General features: G+C 38.0%; 2 protein-coding genes and 1 pseudogene across 6 annotated transcripts in view; 2 read left to right on the top strand and 1 right to left on the bottom strand.

Moving 5' to 3' along the window:
- The window catches only part of mat1a (methionine adenosyltransferase I, alpha), a 26,857-nt gene extending 14,793 nt beyond the window's left edge, over window positions 1-12,064 (bottom strand). The window contains exons 1-2 of one of the 2 annotated variants that reach the window (XM_042501923.1): window positions 11,810-12,064; window positions 5,763-5,843 (exon numbers count right to left, since the gene is read on the bottom strand). The gene's annotated coding sequence lies outside the window, so the exon portion shown is untranslated. The remainder of the gene's footprint in view (window positions 1-5,762; window positions 5,844-11,809) is intronic. The other variant, XM_042501924.1, reaches the window with a different exon arrangement.
- LOC121954861 lies at window positions 6,783-8,581 on the top strand (annotated as a pseudogene).
- Window positions 10,580-18,195, top strand: selenou1a (selenoprotein U 1a). Of its 4 annotated transcripts, none has more exons than XM_042501926.1 (7): window positions 10,580-10,638; window positions 13,519-13,767; window positions 15,082-15,258; window positions 15,933-16,024; window positions 16,143-16,283; window positions 17,066-17,230; window positions 17,306-18,195. In XM_042501926.1, the coding sequence occupies exons 2-7, from the start codon at window positions 13,572-13,574 to the stop codon at window positions 17,399-17,401; spliced, it is 867 nt and encodes a 288-aa protein (XP_042357860.1). In that variant the 5' UTR covers window positions 10,580-10,638; window positions 13,519-13,571; the 3' UTR covers window positions 17,402-18,195. The 4 variants fall into 4 exon arrangements, with proteins under 4 accessions (XP_042357860.1, XP_042357862.1, XP_042357861.1 ...); XM_042501925.1 differs by lacking the exon at window positions 10,580-10,638 and adding an exon at window positions 12,862-12,960; XM_042501928.1 differs by lacking the exon at window positions 13,519-13,767 and having other exon boundaries at window positions 10,588-10,638.

Below are 18,195 nucleotides of genomic sequence, written 5' to 3'. Positions count from 1 at the left end.
GCATCAGGTAAACAGTCTGTTTGGAGAGCAAAGAGGCTCAACACACTCATCCAAATGCAACCTCGAAAACAACTGACTATCTTCTGATGACATTTGTCTGCATTCATATGCTGCATGAAAAGCAGTTTTGTTGGAAAATTGTATATCAATACATTATTTGTGGCTGTCTGCAGAGCTCCTCCGTTTCCTTTGTGTAATGCGTTGTGGGACAATAACAGCTCACTCTAAATTCCAGTTTTGTTAGCATGTATGTGTCATACATCACTTCTCCAGCAGTTGCATACTCAGAACCTGCCAAGATTTGGCACACAGCATAGAGCTGGGACACAGAAAATGTCTATAAGGAGAAAGAGATCAGGGCTAGTTTATAGTGAATAACATGAACTGGATTAAACAACAAATCACATGAGTCAGTCTGCAACCTCTGGATGATACACCTGTTTATTTTGGCCTGAGTGCAGTCTGTGTGCCAGAATGAAAACACTCAAGACACCACACTTGTTACGTGAACACGTGAATGCTATCTGAAAATGAGAGGGGCTGATTCCTCTCTGAGTTTGTGCAGTTTGCCTCAAAACATTTGTTAATGACTGACAAGGAAACTTTTTCAGCTCTGACAAGATTGTTCTGGTTATGTTGAAAGATAACTGCTATCAGAGCTCTGACAACGTGTCAGTTTGAAGCATGAAGAGGATGAATGTGTGCTGGAGAATTAGGGAGAAAATATAATCCAGGTAATACTGTGTAGGTTATTGACTTGTGTGTTCTACAGGATGTGAACAGGGTGAAACAGACTTCCAGGGGGTAAAGACAGAGGGTTAAGTCTCTTGAGTTGAACCTCTATGTGCGCTAGTTATCATGCACATAGAGATCAGGAAAAAAATGCAATCATGGCACACAAGGTCAGGCCATTATTCTACAGATATACTTATTTGAGGTTTTAAATAATTCTGCAAGTCTTTAGAGCAAATCTACTTTACCTCAGTTTTTCTTTTTCGGCTGTCTTTTTATGGAAGATCTGAACTCTTTAATTTCAAATGCAGAGCGGCAGATTAGCTAGTCAGTGGAATACACACACGCGGGACTCGCATGCACTTACATGCATTCACAGCCGAACCATCTACCAAAACATCAGACAGAAAAGCTCAGATTACAACACACACACGGGGAGGGTGACCTCATTCTCTGCTCAGGTCGCCATTTCTCCACTAAAGCTTTACAGAGCAAATAGAGGTTTGCTGCTATATTATTAATCCAAATACCCCTTTAAGTACTAATTATAAGATTTCCTGATTAATCTCTATAGAGTGCCAAACCCATGGAGAGTCACTGGAAAAGAAATTGGAACACAGTTATTTCTTATATAATAATTTACCAGATGAGATTTGTGTGTCAGTAAAGATAAAAAATAGCATCTATCAATAAGAGTACACCTTTACACTACTCCATACCACAAATGTATGTAGACAATGTTTCAGTCCCAGCTTTCTCTCTCTCTTGGGTCGATCTGTATATTAAAGTACATTTTTTGGTTTGGAGTCCTTGTGCATTTTACTTACTTTATGTTGAAGTTCAGTCAACTCAAACTTCAAGTAGCAATACCACAGTCAATGTATAAATACTCTGAATGGCCAATTTCAGAATATGTAAATTATATTATTGTATTATAATAATTGGTGAATTAATATGTACATAACTTCAATGTTGCAGCAGGTAAAGGCGGGACTTATTTGAATTTCTTTATATACTATTAGGTAGCTTGTGAATTTTCCCCCAGGGATCAATAAAGTCTTATCTTCTCTTATCTTAACTAAAATAAGACAACATAATTAATGTGTTGATTATATTTTGTATCATTAATCTGTGACTTAGTTAGTAAAGTTATCAAACAAATTAAGTAAAAGTAAAACACTTCCATCTGAAATGTAGTTCAGCTGAAAAGCAGAAACACATCAGAAATCATAATTAAGTACAGCACATGAATACTTAGTTGTTTGGTGTACTTAATTACTTTTTACCACTGCTTTCTCTGTGCACCATGACAGATTCTGAAGACAACCTTCTTGATCATATAATTTAAAATAGATATAAACTGTTTGAATCAAACTATACACTAACACAGTGCTGTGTGACCACAGTGGTGTGTGACCACAGTGCATCATTTAGCGCTGAATAAATTCTCATAAACCTACAGGTAAATAAAGATTTTTCAGATTTACGCTTATACTGAAGGTTATCACTGCAATAGGTCAGTGAAAAGGTGGATTTATGAAACCTGTGAGGACACACTCGAGATAAAGTTTAGAGTTCAAACCCTCCTGAACCTTCATCCATAGAGCCGCTAGGCCTCACAGGAGAGCAACATGATAAAGGCCTGGTGACCTTTGTGTTGCAGCAAAGGGGGTTTGCCTGATTGTCTCAAGTTTTTACTTAATTGTTTAACTACTAGAGGTCAGGCGATGGCTGTCCACGAGTATGTCAGAGGGCCTGAATGTCCCATTGATTTTAATTCAAGCTGAAACTTTTAATTATATGCAGCTGATTAAACTAAGTGCAAAAAGAAACACTCATGGTGCATTTATCATTAAAATACCATAATCCCATGAAGTCTATTACACATTATAAAATTTAAAAAAATAAAGTGGCTGCACCAATCCCAAATATGACCTCATCTCCTCCTCCTGTCTGATTGGCTACATGAATCACATATGACCCCCTTTACGTATTTAATTTAAAAGAAGGGGTCAGGGTTTTGGGGTTTGAGAGTCAGTCCGTCTCAAACTTGCCAGAACAGGATTAGATAAATGAACCCTGGAGCCACGGAGGCTGTTAGCACCTGTTTGTCTTTCCCCAGGTTCAAGGACACACAGTTTGCCTTTGCAGCTCTGCGCTCTGAGCACGTCTGGTCACCAACCAGTTTCATCTGGATGGCAGGAAGTGTGATCCTGCCAACTTTCATTGAACGATTGAGAATGTGAAGTGTGTAGAACTTGTTATGTAATAATTACACGTCAATAAACAGCAGATAATCTACACCATTTGTTACTAGAATCAGTTTCTTGTATGTTTACAGAGATTTCTTTTTATAACTGTTGTTCTGTGTTTTATAGACTTTTACAGCTTTAGCTGGCTCTCTGTATTAAGGGTGATTTCTGCTGTGTTCACTTTGTGGCTTCTTGTTTTATTTATTGGAATTATTTCCCTGAAAACTGTTTTCAGAATTATCTGACAGAATTTTGGTGTTATATACATATGAATACTATCAAGTTTCTTTATACAAAGTCCACTCAAAACAAAGATATTTAAGACTGTTTCTCATCAAACAAATCCAAAAAGCAGATCTCGCTTCTCAAATGCACTCTGACAGTAATTACTATGGCACTCCCTGTCCCCCCTTTACTACTGCCCACTTCACTCTCTGATTGGCTCCGCTGGCACAATAAGAATTTGACGTGTCAACCAATGCCTGTGAGCGAGAACACCACACAAGAGGTGGGGTGCAAATCTGCAGCTGTGATTGGCTGTTGATGCCGCACACTCCCCACTAGAGCGGCATTGGTTCAAGGAGAGTCTGTTCTGTATTTGTGTGTATGTTTGCATATGTGTGTGTGTTTGATTACAATACCAGCAGCAAAACAGCCCAACCACCCTTTGACCTGAACTGAACCTGACAGATGAGAATTTAGAGACTAGTGTTGGCATATTATAATCACAAATGTTTGATTTTCTGACAAATTATGAGTGTAAGCATGACTTTGTCATATAATTTGGGGGGAGAAAATCCAGTGGGCGTCCGTTATGTTTTATAGTAAATGACATGAAATGGTTTAAAACAACAAAAACAAGCATCCAGAAAGACTCTATCTCACATGCACGCGTGTGTCTGCATATGGCAGACAAGAGTAGCCAGAGGGAGTGCAGCAGCTGGGCTCATGGAGTGTCATCCTATCCATCTCTACTTCAGCCCTTTTTGGACCCTCAGCACATTCCTCTGTGAAGCTCCCACCAATGAGTGAAATATTACCACAATGCCATTCTTGCAATGCACTTTTATTCATTCATTGGCTGTAACCGCTTATCCTCTCAAGGGTTGCGCCGAGGCTGAGGCCTATCCCAGCTGTCATTGGACAGGTCGCCAGACTATCGCACGTGTGCACTTTTATAAAACACATTATACCGGAGCCAGAAAATGTGTTCACTTTACTTGTCTATCTATTTTATCTTGTAGAAAGTGTGAGTAAAAAGCCATACGATTCCAACACTGGGTCAGAGAGATGATGTACGTTCACCCCCTTCACACACTCCTCTCACCTTGAACTCCTTTAACTACACTGCCCTTGCGTGGACTTTGTCTTTATCAATGGTTTTTCTTATAAAGCTGCTATCTCCACTGGTGATGGTTGTAAAAATGGGTCATAAATAGACACAGGATGTTTTTGAAGATGGAAACAGAGATAGTCTCTTATTCAGTAATCTGGTATGAGTTAGATTATGTATTATTTAATCATGAAACAATTTAACAATAGATTAAGTTAAGTTAGCAATTTCTTTGACAATTAATTACACGCTTTAGTCATTGTTTGACCAAAAATTGAAAAAAAAAAATGTAGGTCCTACCCACTATGAAGAATTTTTTTTCTTTTTTTTAATCAAACGTTTGTTTTTTTTTTTAAATATTAGGGACACACAAGATTCTGTAGTTAAGTGTTTAAGTTTCGATGCATATTTTTGGACAAGTAAACATACACACGTAAACACCTCTGCGCATGGAGATAATAGAGAAATATTAATAATGATCATAAAAATTGGTAGAAATAAATATATAATAATACTACCACCACTACTACTACTACTACTACTACTACTACTACTACTACTACTACTACTACTAATAATAATAATAATAATAATAATAATAATAAAAATTAAAATTTATAGAAATTAAAAATAGAAATTAAAATTAAACTGATGAATAAAGCTTTTGTTAGGATTCGATGCTGAGCTTTTTCGTGTATTAAAATATCGTGTATATATAAACTAAATATCTTTGGCTCTGATGGTTGGATAAGACAAGCAATTTGAAGAGATCATCTTGGCCCTGGGAAAATCCAGTGACCTTTTTTCGATGATTTTCTGACAGTCCAAAGACCAGATAAATGGTTGATTAATTTAGAAAATAATTTTCAGATGAATATCTATTGTTTGTTTAATCTTTTTAACCTTTACTTAACAATCAAAGTCCCACTGAAATTAAGAAACTCCTTTTTTTTCCAATTCCTGTACAGCAACAGAAAGCACCGTAAAGTCCCAAGAATACAAACAGTATTGTCCAACACTTTTTAGTATGACAAAGACATACAGGTAGTGTGGAAGCACTCCAAGAAATGCCTTATATAAAAACTGTACGAATGAAAGAGCCTACGGTTGGCCAGAGTAGGCCATCCTACCAGAGAGTATAACTTACAGTTGGGATTTCACAGTTGGTAATGAACCCAGCTAAGTATGGTAAGCTGTGTCAACCTTATGAATACACTGAGCAGAGGTATACATATACTATAAAGGATCACCAAAATCCACCACAGCTGAAAAAAGTGGCAGCAACAAGTCACTTTTTCACACAACAAAAGAAAAAAAAACTTGGAAAAAAGCCTCAGCTGTTTCGAGAGTGACCACAAAATGGAATTTAATGACAATAATTGTTAGCTGTAGCCCTGAGTTCAACCACTGAGCAGATAGTGGGTTTGCTCTGTAATGTCACTAACCTCCTGCAGGGGTCGATCTCGCTCAGAGCCATGATAGCTGATGCCAGATCTCAGGACTTCAGCAGAAACTTTGGAACTGACCTGAAGAGACAATAAAAGGTCGTACCATAAAAAGACATGTTTTTATGTTCTCCACTGACACATACAATAAGTAGTTAATTAGTTTAACTAAAATATCAGTAGACTGAAGGGTTAGGTATAATGGTATAAATCTAACATATGGAATTACAGATATTTAGCTATTTATAATATTTATGGATATTACAACTTGAGCATGATCAAGGAAGCATAACTCACTAAATAAATTGGCTGTTACATTGTTCTTTGATGTGAGCTCCACGCTGCACCACGCTGAACCTGGTACTGAGGATACAGCTCATTGAGCTGAGACCTCAACATGAGCCTTGTTTTGCAGAGGAATTCCTATCATGTTACGTTCACATAAGAAAGGCTTTAGCAGTGATTGGATTGAGTTTAGACGCCTTAAGAGGGCTCGTTACAGCCATCAGATTCCTTCACATTAGCAGCAGGCACAGTCTGGTGAGTATCACCTTTTAACATTCTTGGTTATTTTGGTTTGTTAACATATTGCACATTAGCAAATGTTAAGTTAAATATTAAGCTATTAACAACTAAACTAGTTCATCTTATTGGTATTTTCTTTGTTAATATATGAAATTGCTGCATGTTGTGCAATGATGAGTGTCAAGCTGTCACATGGAACAGAGCATTCCTGCTTTCTGAACAGTAACATGACGTTTATTTGCAGTCTTTGTGTTTGGTGTTCTCATGAAAAAAAAAAAGACAAATATGTTGATCCAGAACAATGATTAGATAAAGACATTAACAAAGCATGCATGACTATACCTGTTTAGCTTAAAAGATATAAATATCCTTGTTAAAGTGATCTGACCGTTAAGGTAAAAACATTTTAGTCTTAGTAAAAGTTCCTCAAGCAGAGGCATATTTAAATTTAATCTTTTGTTCTTTGCAGCTGAGCTGTGGAGCGACTTAAGGGTCATGGTGAGCGTGACCACGGTCCTAAAGGTGCTGGGCCTCTTTGTTGCAGACCTCATCAGCTCTGTCACAGACTGGTTCCAGACCAAACCAGCATGGGCCAACCTAGAAGTGCTGGAGGACACAGAACTGAAGACTACTGGAGGCAGTGAGTCCAAAAACAGAAACAAGCAGACTCTTTTAATTTGCAGATATGCTGCACTTTTGCACTGCAAAGTTACAGATTTTTAGTATGAAATTCCCTCTTTTTGTTTCTATTCTTCCATTGTTGTTTCCAACAAGGAAACACTGTCTGGAAAAAAACAAAAAGGAGGGAATTTATCCTAAAAGGATTTCAACAACTTGTTTGTACTAACTAATTTTAAGTGGAAATATAATAGTTTTTTTCTTTAACTTATCATTATGAAGTTAATGTTGAATCATGCAGCCGCATTTAAATTGGTTTCCTCTAAGCCTTACTTTCCCAAAGCAAATCTGTCTGCCACGCAGTACAATCTCTCATGACAACGAAGGCTCAATTAATGAAAGTGTGTCAACCATTGCAAAAAAACAAAACAAGAAGCGAACAGGGCTTTTGTTTTCCTCAGTTACCAAAAAGTATCAAACCAAGTGCTTTGCCGTTATAATCCCCAGTAGCAAAAATGGTGGACGGTGGAACAAATAAAATTTCTGTGGTTATTCTGGTAGTTGCTAGGCTCTGAGAAAAACTGAAAGTAACCTGATTGTGCTTGTGAAAAGATGCACCATTAACTAAACCAGCTTATAATTAGGTTATATTGACACAAACAAATTTTGTCTTGGCAAATAAAAAACTAATGAACACTTCAGACAAAGCTAAAGTAAAATCAGTCAAAATACATATTTTTTTATTAGAGATTATGTATCAAAGCACATTAAACAATTCTCAAACTCTAAACCGACCAAAACAGTGAAAGCATCAGTCTTACAGGACAAGATATTAATGGACCTCTCCAGTTGTTTTTTATAAAGAAGAGTCAATGATTTAGAATAAATGATGTCTCTTTGTGACTTTCAGTCCATGAGCGACACAGAGCCAAAACTCTGTGGGAGAAGACTGGAGCTGTGGTCATGGTGGTGCGACGACCTGGATGATTATTGTGCAGAGAGGTATGAAATCACATGCCTGTTTAAAAACTGTCATCATTTAACTGGTTAACTTTCATCTGTGCTATATGATTCTCTTTCTCTTTCCCTCGGTAGGAGGCTGCTGAGCTGTCCTCTCTGAAGTCCCAGCTGCAGGACCTTGAAGTCCCGCTGTTTGCCGTGGTCAAAGAAAACTTTGGCAAAGAGCTGGACTGCTTCAAGAAGTACTTCTCTGGGAAGGTTTACGTGGATCAAATGGTGTGCTTATGGCTTTATTTTGTTATGTAGCAAATGGAGGGTTGCATAATTTAAGACACTAAGCTGCTTTATATCATTCTCAGAGAAATTTCTACGGCCCAAAAAGGAGGTGGATGTTTCTCTCCATGTTTCTGCGAATCGGTGTGTGGAGGAACCTTTGGGCGGGCCTACAGGAGGGGCTTCAGGGGAAACCTAAAGGGGGAAGGACTTGTGCTGGGTGGAGTGTTTGTCATTGGGCCTGGAGATCAGGTAGGCAGTGGCTTACAGAATGAATATTTTTTTAGTATGTGTGGATGTTTTACTGAGTTATAATTGCATTTTTTTCTCCCCTCCCGAAGGGTATTCTACTGGAGCACCGAGAGAAGGAGTTTGGGGATAAAGTGAATATGCTGGCAGTACTCAGAACAGCCCGCAAAATGCAAGATGACATGGCGAGATAGACCTCAAACATGCGAATGAAAGGACTGTTTGTTGGTGAGGCGTTATGTAATATTAAATTGAAGCATGTTTCCATTTTCATGTCTGTGTTTTATAAGCCAAATCCACGAGTTCACGCTACACCACAACACGCTGTGCTCTACTCATATTCCACTGTACACGTGAATCACTCATTCTTGGGAATTGGGACAAAACCTTACCTTTTGGGGGTTTTGATTTCTAATCTAATGAGGCTGGGAAAATATATTTTATGTGTACCATCTGACATGTTAGGGAGATGACAAGAAGTATATATTTATCAATTTCACTGCAGTCAAAGTGAGTAGTCATTTCATTTTTAAAACTTGCTAAGAGTTCTCTTAATCCTAATCAAAATTCTCAGTTTTAAACCACAATTGCTATTTATTTTTTTATTTTGAAGGACTACCAACTAACATGTTATGGTTGAGTTACAGCTGGTAGCAATTACTTAATAAATTTATCCAACAAAAAAAGGAAAGCTTGATAGTATTTGAGCTACAGGAGTCCTTAGAATATAGCTAACCTTGTTATGGTACGTATCTTTAAAAGGCCAACATTTTCACAAAAAATATATTCTAAAACAAAGATTATTATTGTGGTACACTGGTACACTAATGTATTCAGCAGCTACGCACTGTTATTTTTTGATTTTGAGGGCTTTTAACACATCTTTTATTGATTGAAGTTGTGAATTATTGTGTTTTCTAACACAGGGCAAGTCTAAAGTTAAAAAAATATATATATAGAAAATCAGATCAAAATATCTTGTAATTTATTATTTTTTAATTAATATAAAATATTTTAAAATAGCTAATGTTTTTGTGCCAATTTTCAAGAATGGGTGATTGCGTTTGAGGAAACATTCACCTGTTGCTGGCATGTTACAACTCTGTGGTTAAAATTTTCCACTTTAGCTGTTTATTGACCCACTGTCTGCAGCGCTGGTCTTGATTATGTGATGGCGTTTTCAGTGTATTAATGAAGATTTGTTTCTAAACTCTGCAGAGGGAACAACTCTGATGCTAACACACAAATCCATCACTGTAAAAAAGACAGTCTTGGCCTGACATGAGGGAGAACGAACCGTTGGAGTGATTAATCCTTATGTTGTATGTATGTTGATTATCTTTAACAGCATAGAAACCCCTAAATGATCTTATTTTTAACGTGCAATTGAATGACTTTTCCTAGAATGACCCTAACATGAGAGAAAGTGAAAGATTGCCTTTATTCTTATTTCCATGATAGCTGTACAATAACAGGGTAAAAATCCTCTCTGTCTCTCTCTCTCACACACTCACACACACACACACACACACACACACACACACAGATATACATCTGCAAAGTTTATGCACACAAACCCACATACTGTCCTAACTGTACAGTATAATATACTATATTGCTAAACACTGTTATTGTTTCCCTATAATAAAATGCATTCAAAATTACTGTTTGCACATTTCTTCTACTTTCTTGGGCTACACAAGTGATATATATCGCTAAAAAATCATATTTAGACCTATCCAGTATCTCATGCAATAATAATAGTAAACATCTGCTTTAGTAAAGAAAACAAGACAGGTGTGTTGTAATGAAAACGAGTGGATTTCAGCGATTAAATAAGGTCTTTCTGCACAGTGAAGAGGGAAAACCTAGATATGTGATGAATGACAAGTTGTTTCTCCATGCAAACTAGATTTGGGGTTTTAAATTTAGCGAGTTTCGTGAAGACCCTTAGGACAAGTAGAATATACAGAAAGTTAAGCCAACACACGAGTTAAACGCATTTTGTGGTTGTCATGTCATAAACCAGTCGTGTTTACAGCCTACAAATTATTTACCTGTGGTGTTTGTCGTGTTTTTGTCGTGTCTTGCTCCTCACAAACGTTCATGTCAAAATTCAAAATTTCTTAACCGTCCAGCTCGATCTCGCTCGATTAGTTTTCCTGCCCCTTTGAGCGCGCAGTGCGCCTGCGCCGAAATCTGTTTACAAAACGCTCCGCCATAGAGGCTGTCAGTCGCTCCATTGATTCAGGTGAGTGTCTTTCTCTCGAAACTACTCAATGTAATTTAAATCACAGCGATGCGTCTGAACAGGTGCTTCGTAATCCCTTGCTAGCTCCAGGCTCAGACTCTAAAGAACCTACGGCTAAACCTTTAGCTTAGCCAACTGCTAATATATCGACCGTTTGCCACGCAGTCGTTTCTGTCTACGTGCAAAGTATGTATCAATTATGTAACCGTCATCACCGTAACGTCTTAAAAATGCGAAAATATCACAGTAATTTTCGCTTAAAATTTTGAGCGCAGTCTGCAGAGCCATCGGGTGATGTCACTGTTCAGACACTGGAAGTATGAAGGTCGCAATCCGTATTATTTTCGGTCTCCCTGCGGGCTAAAACTGTGCAATAGGGCGTTAACAGGTTAGCTTGACCTCTTGTTTACACGGAGGCGAAGTGCCAGTTAGGGAAGAAGTATTCAGATCATATACTTAAAATAATAATAATAACTTTTTTATATAGCACATTTAAAAACAATTGTTATGACAGACAAAGGAGATGCAGGAACGCTAGGAATAATAACATAATCATTAATAAATATTCCAAACAAAAGGTCTATAAAAGTCAAAACCTAAAAGTCAACAAAAATAAAACCAAAAAGAGGGATAAATGTGAGGCAGTTCATGAAAGGCAGTCAAGTAATGTCATTTCATTTACTGTTGGGTAGGGGTTGGGTTATAGGGGGGGGGGGGGATCATGTGTTTTACCAAATACCTTTATCAGTATTGTGATGACGTCATTGGGTTGACTATTGGTGGTTTTACAAAATACTGACACAGTGAGACTTTTGATTAATAATCATGATGGATAGTGTGTAAAGACAAATTATAGAATAGTCTGGCAAACATTTCCATCACTAATCTAATTCAATTTAATCTAATCTCTGTAATGTGATGCAACTTTTAAACGCAAGAAAAGAAAACACGATGTCATAAAATATATATTAATGTAGCTAATATTAATATTTCCCAGCTCTACTGTAGGGTAGTGAAATGTATGGCAACTCATATTTTAGAAGTTGAAAAAACTAAATATTTAAGGTAATTGTTAACTAGCCGTCAAATAAATACAGTGAATTAGAGGTACAATATTATTGCGGCTTTTAAATGAGCAAAATGACCAACTCGCTGTATTTGTTGCACTCACAGTTTTGATGACCCAGGGCTCTTCGGTGATCGATTTGTCTGACCGTCGCGTTCAAACGAAATAAAACAAACACTCGCTCAAATAAACAGGCCTTTACGAAACAAAGTTCAAATTAATGGGGAGGGAAAAAAAAACAGATTTATCAAACAATAAAACAGTGATTTGACCAAAAACACGGCAGTGGTTGAAGACTGCTTCCTCTTTAGCACCCTCCCTGCTTGACTAATTTCACACACCTGCCTTTAATGAGAGGATCCAGAGATGCAGGTCAGGTGATGCATTCAAGTGACCCTCCAAAAAAATGGGAAATTGTACAAAGGCTTCCTTGAGATGGCTCGAGCAAGTATTTTCCATTGAAATATTGTGGGGAAGATAAGATAAGACTTAATTAACCCCGCACTGGGGAAATTCACACACAACTGCTCAGGAGTCCGAAGCAAAGAAAAACATGTTATTAAAAGAAGCTATTTGAAGGCAAAAGTGGATAAAATATTACAAATACAAATTATATAAAATATATTTTCTTTAAAACATACATACACCTTTTACATATACAGATACTGTATGTACACTGTTGATAGTTACACAGGACAGCTGAAATACAGACAGAAAATTTACTGTAAAAATAAAGAAATATGGCCTATAAATATTATTGCACAGTAGAAAATTGCACAAAATGTTACACTGTATAAAAATTTTAATCTTTGTACATAGATTATGTGAAGTATGAAATAAAAAAAAAGTAGAGTAACTCAAAATTGTACTTAAGTATAGAATTATGTAAAAGTTACTTTCCTCAACTATCTACTGAGTGATCATTAGTACTGCCATCATTCATGCATCTCATCAATACGAAACAGCTATTGATCATTATGCAACACTGCATTGTGTGTGGCAGTGCCAACAATGTTAGTGTTGACAGATCCTCTCACTGCTCGTTCTGCAGATGCATTCAAGGAATCTAGACTCTTCCTTGTGTTGCAGGCGTGGACGTCTGTCTCTATTGGCTGCTGCCGTTATCACTTCTCTCAGCCCTTCGTCCTCCTTGTCATAAAGTGTTTGAACACATTCAGGTGACTTAGGCTTTGAAAACTGGATGAGCTAAATCCCAGGAGAATAAGCATTTCTTCGCATTTTGGAAATGGACGCAAGTTAGTATATCTTACTTACTACAGCTGGTTATAGACAAAACATAGCTAAGATTTTTCCTTAACTTAAAAGAATTTCTTGTGTAATATCTTCAAGACTGGTCACTTTTAATTCTCATTGTATGAATTTCTCTGTGTAGCATATTTTAATCTGACTTTTGGGTTTGTTCTTTCACTGTAATTTATGTGCTGATGTGTAACCACACACAAGAGCACGGAGGTGCACGAATAGGAAGTTCGTGTGCAAATAGAGAACTGAAATACCCCAGTAAGATTAATAAGATTAGAAGCACATATTTTAAACTTCATGGTCTGAGCTTTTATTTTGATATTGCACTGCAGGATGGGTAATATATTGCTATTTCAGGCAGAGATAAAACTTGGCTGACTGGTTTAACAGTAGGTGTAAAGTTTTATCTGGCTAGTCTTATCATGAAAAAAGATGCCCTGTATGAAAGTAGTGCTCGCCGTGGTGGTGGATCGTAATCTCTTTGAAGCAGTCTGTGATATGGCACGAGTGGCTTAACTTTCTTAGAAAAGACTTGTGTTTCTTTCTTTCAGTGAAATCTTGAGGGTGTTTGTAGTCAGAGGGTCAGACTTTTTCCACGGCCCTGATGCTGGCTCTGTCCAGATGTCCGACAGCTTTGAGCTGGAGACTGTCCCTGCGCTGCTCTGCCCTCTCTCTGGGGAGCACGACCATGAGCAGCCAGCCTCCCACCACAGCCAGACCCCACTTTCTAAGAACGCAGACTGCTCTGTTTCACCAAAGTAAAGCCAAAGCCAGTCCTGACCCAAACAAGCCCACTTCAGGCAAGGACATATCTGACTGCCTACACAGCTAGATGTTCCCTAACATAACCCAAACTACAAGCGTGTTGTAGAAACAGTGTTACAGCCGTGACATGTGTGCAGTGTTTCCCTGCTTTACACCCACCTTGTGCTGGACTGACTCTTGACTTTCATAACACTGAACAGTGTTATGAAAGTAGACAAAATAAAGTAGTCATTTTTTATTGTAATGATGTTATCTTTTTTTGAGAAATGTAAAATGTTTTTCTAAGAGTCTGCACTTTAAAGATTATCGCAGGGCTGAATTTTTTATCCACTGTTGATAGATAACTAGCTTCACTAATTATTAAAAAACCTGTACATTGCACTTGAGCTGACACAATAAATTTAATTGAATGACTAGTCAATAGAAGATTGAATGAAAATTGATTGATATATAAGACCATTTTAAGCAAAAATGCCAAAAATTCACTACCTCTGCCTCAATTGGGACTTTTTCAGTTTTTTTAATGCCCTAAGATTGTTAAACAAGACTTTGGGGCTCCGAAAAACAATGACAGACTATGTTATGACATTTTATACCAAACAATAAATCCAGAAAATAATTGTCAGATTAATGAATAATGGAATTAACTGTTAGTTGCAGCCCTTACTACACTGCAAGACCTCCTAACAAAACAAAAGAAAGAAATACATACGAAAGCACAGTAAACTGTACAAACAAAAGGGTATATGTTGGTTCTGAAACAGAGGTTGAAACCATAACTCATATATCAACGGTGTCATGTTTCTGTTTTTTCTCTGAATGTTTACATTTTTCAGAATGAAAAAGAGTTATTTTCTGGGATTTTTTGTCCTTGCTGTACCAAAAACGCACTGAAATGTGACCCAAAAAACTGCGGTACATGCTGAAATGTGAATTTGTGTACTGTTACACCTTCACAAATCTCATCATGTTGAGCAGCATCCCCTCTCCTCACTAAGTATGCAAGCTATTTAATCTCATGGATGAGCTTTAGATGAGAATAAATTGACAAGAGTCTATGCTGGAAAATAAAGAACAAAACACAGACTGATGTAACTGTAAACTCAAACACAAGACCAAATCTGCAAGCTGGGTCTTGTTGGTGTGTCTGCCTCAGGAGGGTCTGAGGTTTCATTGTGTGAGAGACAAAAGTAAACTGAGTATCAACTAATGCACATCCAGTGACCCAGCTAAAATACAAAGTGTGGAGGAAAGCTGCAAAAACGTTGATAAAGCAAAGAATGTTTCTTTTTTTTTCTTAATATCTTGTCATGTTTCTCTCCTCATGTTGTTGCCTGTTCGTGCTGCAGTGCTGTCCGGGGTGGAGGGGGAGCTGTTTGGGATGGGAATGTGGTCGTTGGGTTTGGGTGCTATCGGAGCTGCACTTGCTGGTATCTTCCTGGCAAACACTGACCTGTGTCTGCCTAAAATGGCCCAAGCATCACTGGAGAACCTTGAGGAGGCCGACCTGCGCTCCACCGTAGATGGTTGGTAGGCTTTCTTATTTGCTGTTTAATGTCACTCACCAATAAGCACGTTTGACTTAACTTGGGCTGTCGTTAAACCCATTATGAGGAGAATTAACATTACTTCAGCACATGAATGAGCCATTTGAGTTTTCTTTTTCCTGTTGCATGTTTGTATGTATGCTACATGCACTGAATGAGGTTTTGTGACGCATTTAAGGCAAAGCTGCTTTCTCAAACCTGCTGGTATTACAGATAAGATTGCTGTAAAGATCTTTGCTCACAGCTTAAGGTCGGGTTGCTGTGCTATTCTTAATACATATCTATGTTCCATGTGACTATGAACATTAGGTTTTTTTCTGCATTTGTACACTGCATCTTTTATCTACCACACAATGGAGTGCTGCAAGGATGACAGTTTTTGGAGGCCAATGCCGAAATTGGCAACGCCCTCACTCCCTTGACAAAAACTTTGTAGTCTCATGTAGCCACTTGTTAGTAAATGCAATGGAACCATACGAGCAAAAATGCTAATAATTTCCTGGTTTTAGGACTCATTCCTGCAGCACTCTGTTGTATGGCTTTAAAGGGTTTTTGCAGCAGTAAGACCCACTATATTCTTGTGCTTGTTTAATCAGAGAAACGTCAGATTAGAACATTATTTTAGAGACGGTTTTGTCTTGATTTGTCTGCAGATGACAGCGTCATCAAAGCAAAGACCCTGTGGGACAAGAACGGGGCTGTGGTCATGGCCGTACGACGACCTGGATGATTTTTGTGCAGAGAGGTGATACAAAATGTCTCTGAATGACGGAGTGGAGGGTGTTAGATACGATCGAGTGAAAATGGGTGCAATGTTTGTGAGTAATATTTCACCTGATGGTATAATCTCTGTGTCTCTGCAGGAGGCCTCTGAGCTGTCCTCTCTGAAGCCCCAGCTGGAAGAGCTCGGGGTCCCTCTGGTTGCCGTGGTGAAGGAGAACGTCGGCACAGAGATCCAGGACTTCAGACCGCACTTCGCTGGGGACATCTACATAGATGAAAAGGTTAGCAGTAGTGGATAACATCTTATCTTCTAAAGCTGCTGTAAGAAAGAACAAGGTACTCACCCTATTATCAGTCAGTCTAAACTGTGTGTAACTCTACATTAAGCTACATTACACATCAAAACAATCTTATTTAAAATATTTTATTAAAGACAGCACACCAGCACACAACCACAACCTGTTTCTTTGTGTCTTCTTTGTCTTTTATGATAGGAAACAGAACAGCAATTATTCAAGTTCAGGAAGCTCAGACTGTAACACTATTAAATAATTATCAGAATATCACTAATTAAATTTCTGTTTATCGACTATTATCGTTTTAGCTCTTGTGAGCGTAATAGTTGTGGTGTGGATCTGTGTGGTCCATGAGGAGAGTGAATTGGAGATGGTTAACTAAGCAATTTTTAAAATAAATTTTTAATGATCTGTTAATGGGGAATAGGCTATTAAAGGGGTACTTCACCTCAAATGATCATTTGTACGTCAGTTTCTGACCTAGTGTTACTTTGATTCGAATTTGTGAAGGAAACAGTTTTTCTCAAACGCCTCCAAAAAGGAGAAAAAAAATGGGAGTGCGTATCGAGAGAACTAGCTTTTGAATGATCCCACATGGTTACTGTGTTCATCTGCTGAGGGTGCAATCTGATGATGATTTTGGCTGTTGAAGCATTGGTAAAATAAATTCATGACTTAACAGAAAAAACAGAATGTGAAATGAAAAGGCACAAGGACAGTTTATTTTCCTTAATTAGTCTGACTAAAACTAATCTGTGTGATTATAGAAACATTTCTATGGCCCGCTGCAGAGGAAAATGGGGGGTCTGGGATTCATTCGCCTCGGGGTGTGGCAGAACTTCATGCGGGCCTGGAGGTCCGGTTATCAGGGCAACATGAACGGCGAAGGCTTCATCCTGGGAGGGGTGTTTGTCATCGGAGCAGGAGACCAGGTAAGAGACCTGAACTACGCAAGCTGCACTGGGCTCAGGAGTAAACTGTATTTTAACTGCACGTTGTGATTGCAGGGGATTCTCCTGGAGCACCGTGAGAAGGAGTTTGGCGATAAAGTGAAGATTGAAGATGTTTTAGATGCTGTCAAGAAAATTGTGCCAGTGAAATAAGTTTTTTTCACTCCTAAAACCAGATGGCATTAGACAAAGGTACACTGTATTTTGTTCACAACTAGAATTGAGGGTTTGCATTTTTAACTTGAGATACAGTCAGTCCATCACTGAAATACTGAATATTATAATGACATTTAAGTCTGTTTGCATTGTCTAATTTGATCACAATATACCTCTGTCTTTTGCACGTTAATTTATAGTCGGAAATTAGAGCTGTGAAATTCAGGGCCGAGCCAATATTATTACAGGATTGTCACTGATTATTCTTTTTTACCTCTGCAGACTTGTAGAAGTTAGTGTTTTTGAGACGGGTATTAAAAACAGGTAGTAAAGGGACTTAAGGCAGCATTTTCATTCAGGTACATCAACCATTAAATTTAAAGTCACTTGAAATCTGCGTTTTAAAAAACCACATAAATTAATCTAAAGGTTGGATTATTAGGATTAATTATTCTATGAACAGTCTGTGGAACATTTGTAATAACATTTCTCTGTGTTATCATCATTTGCTTTTCGTGGCTTGGCACCTGAACAGAACTCCAACATGGTGGACGAGTGTGTGTGCGGTCTGTGTGTGATAATGATGACTTGACTCTAAACTCAACATTGAGACGATCAGGTTTGATGCTCAAACACACACAGGCTTCACCACTGTCGTCATGTGGCGGACTGTTGGGGCTGCCTGAAGCGTGTGTGTAGGTGTTTATGTGTGTGAGACTGTGCGCACTTGTACATATGAAAAATAGCTTCAGAAATTCAGAGTTATAAATAAAAAAGACCTCATCACCAAA

This window comes from Plectropomus leopardus, chromosome 15 (assembly GCF_008729295.1).
Source record: "Plectropomus leopardus isolate mb chromosome 15, YSFRI_Pleo_2.0, whole genome shotgun sequence".
In the NCBI taxonomy this organism is placed as follows: Eukaryota; Metazoa; Chordata; class Actinopteri; order Perciformes; family Serranidae; genus Plectropomus; species Plectropomus leopardus.
The sequence above is the reverse complement of the archived record's forward strand: the minus strand, read 5'-3'. Positions and strand labels throughout refer to the sequence as shown.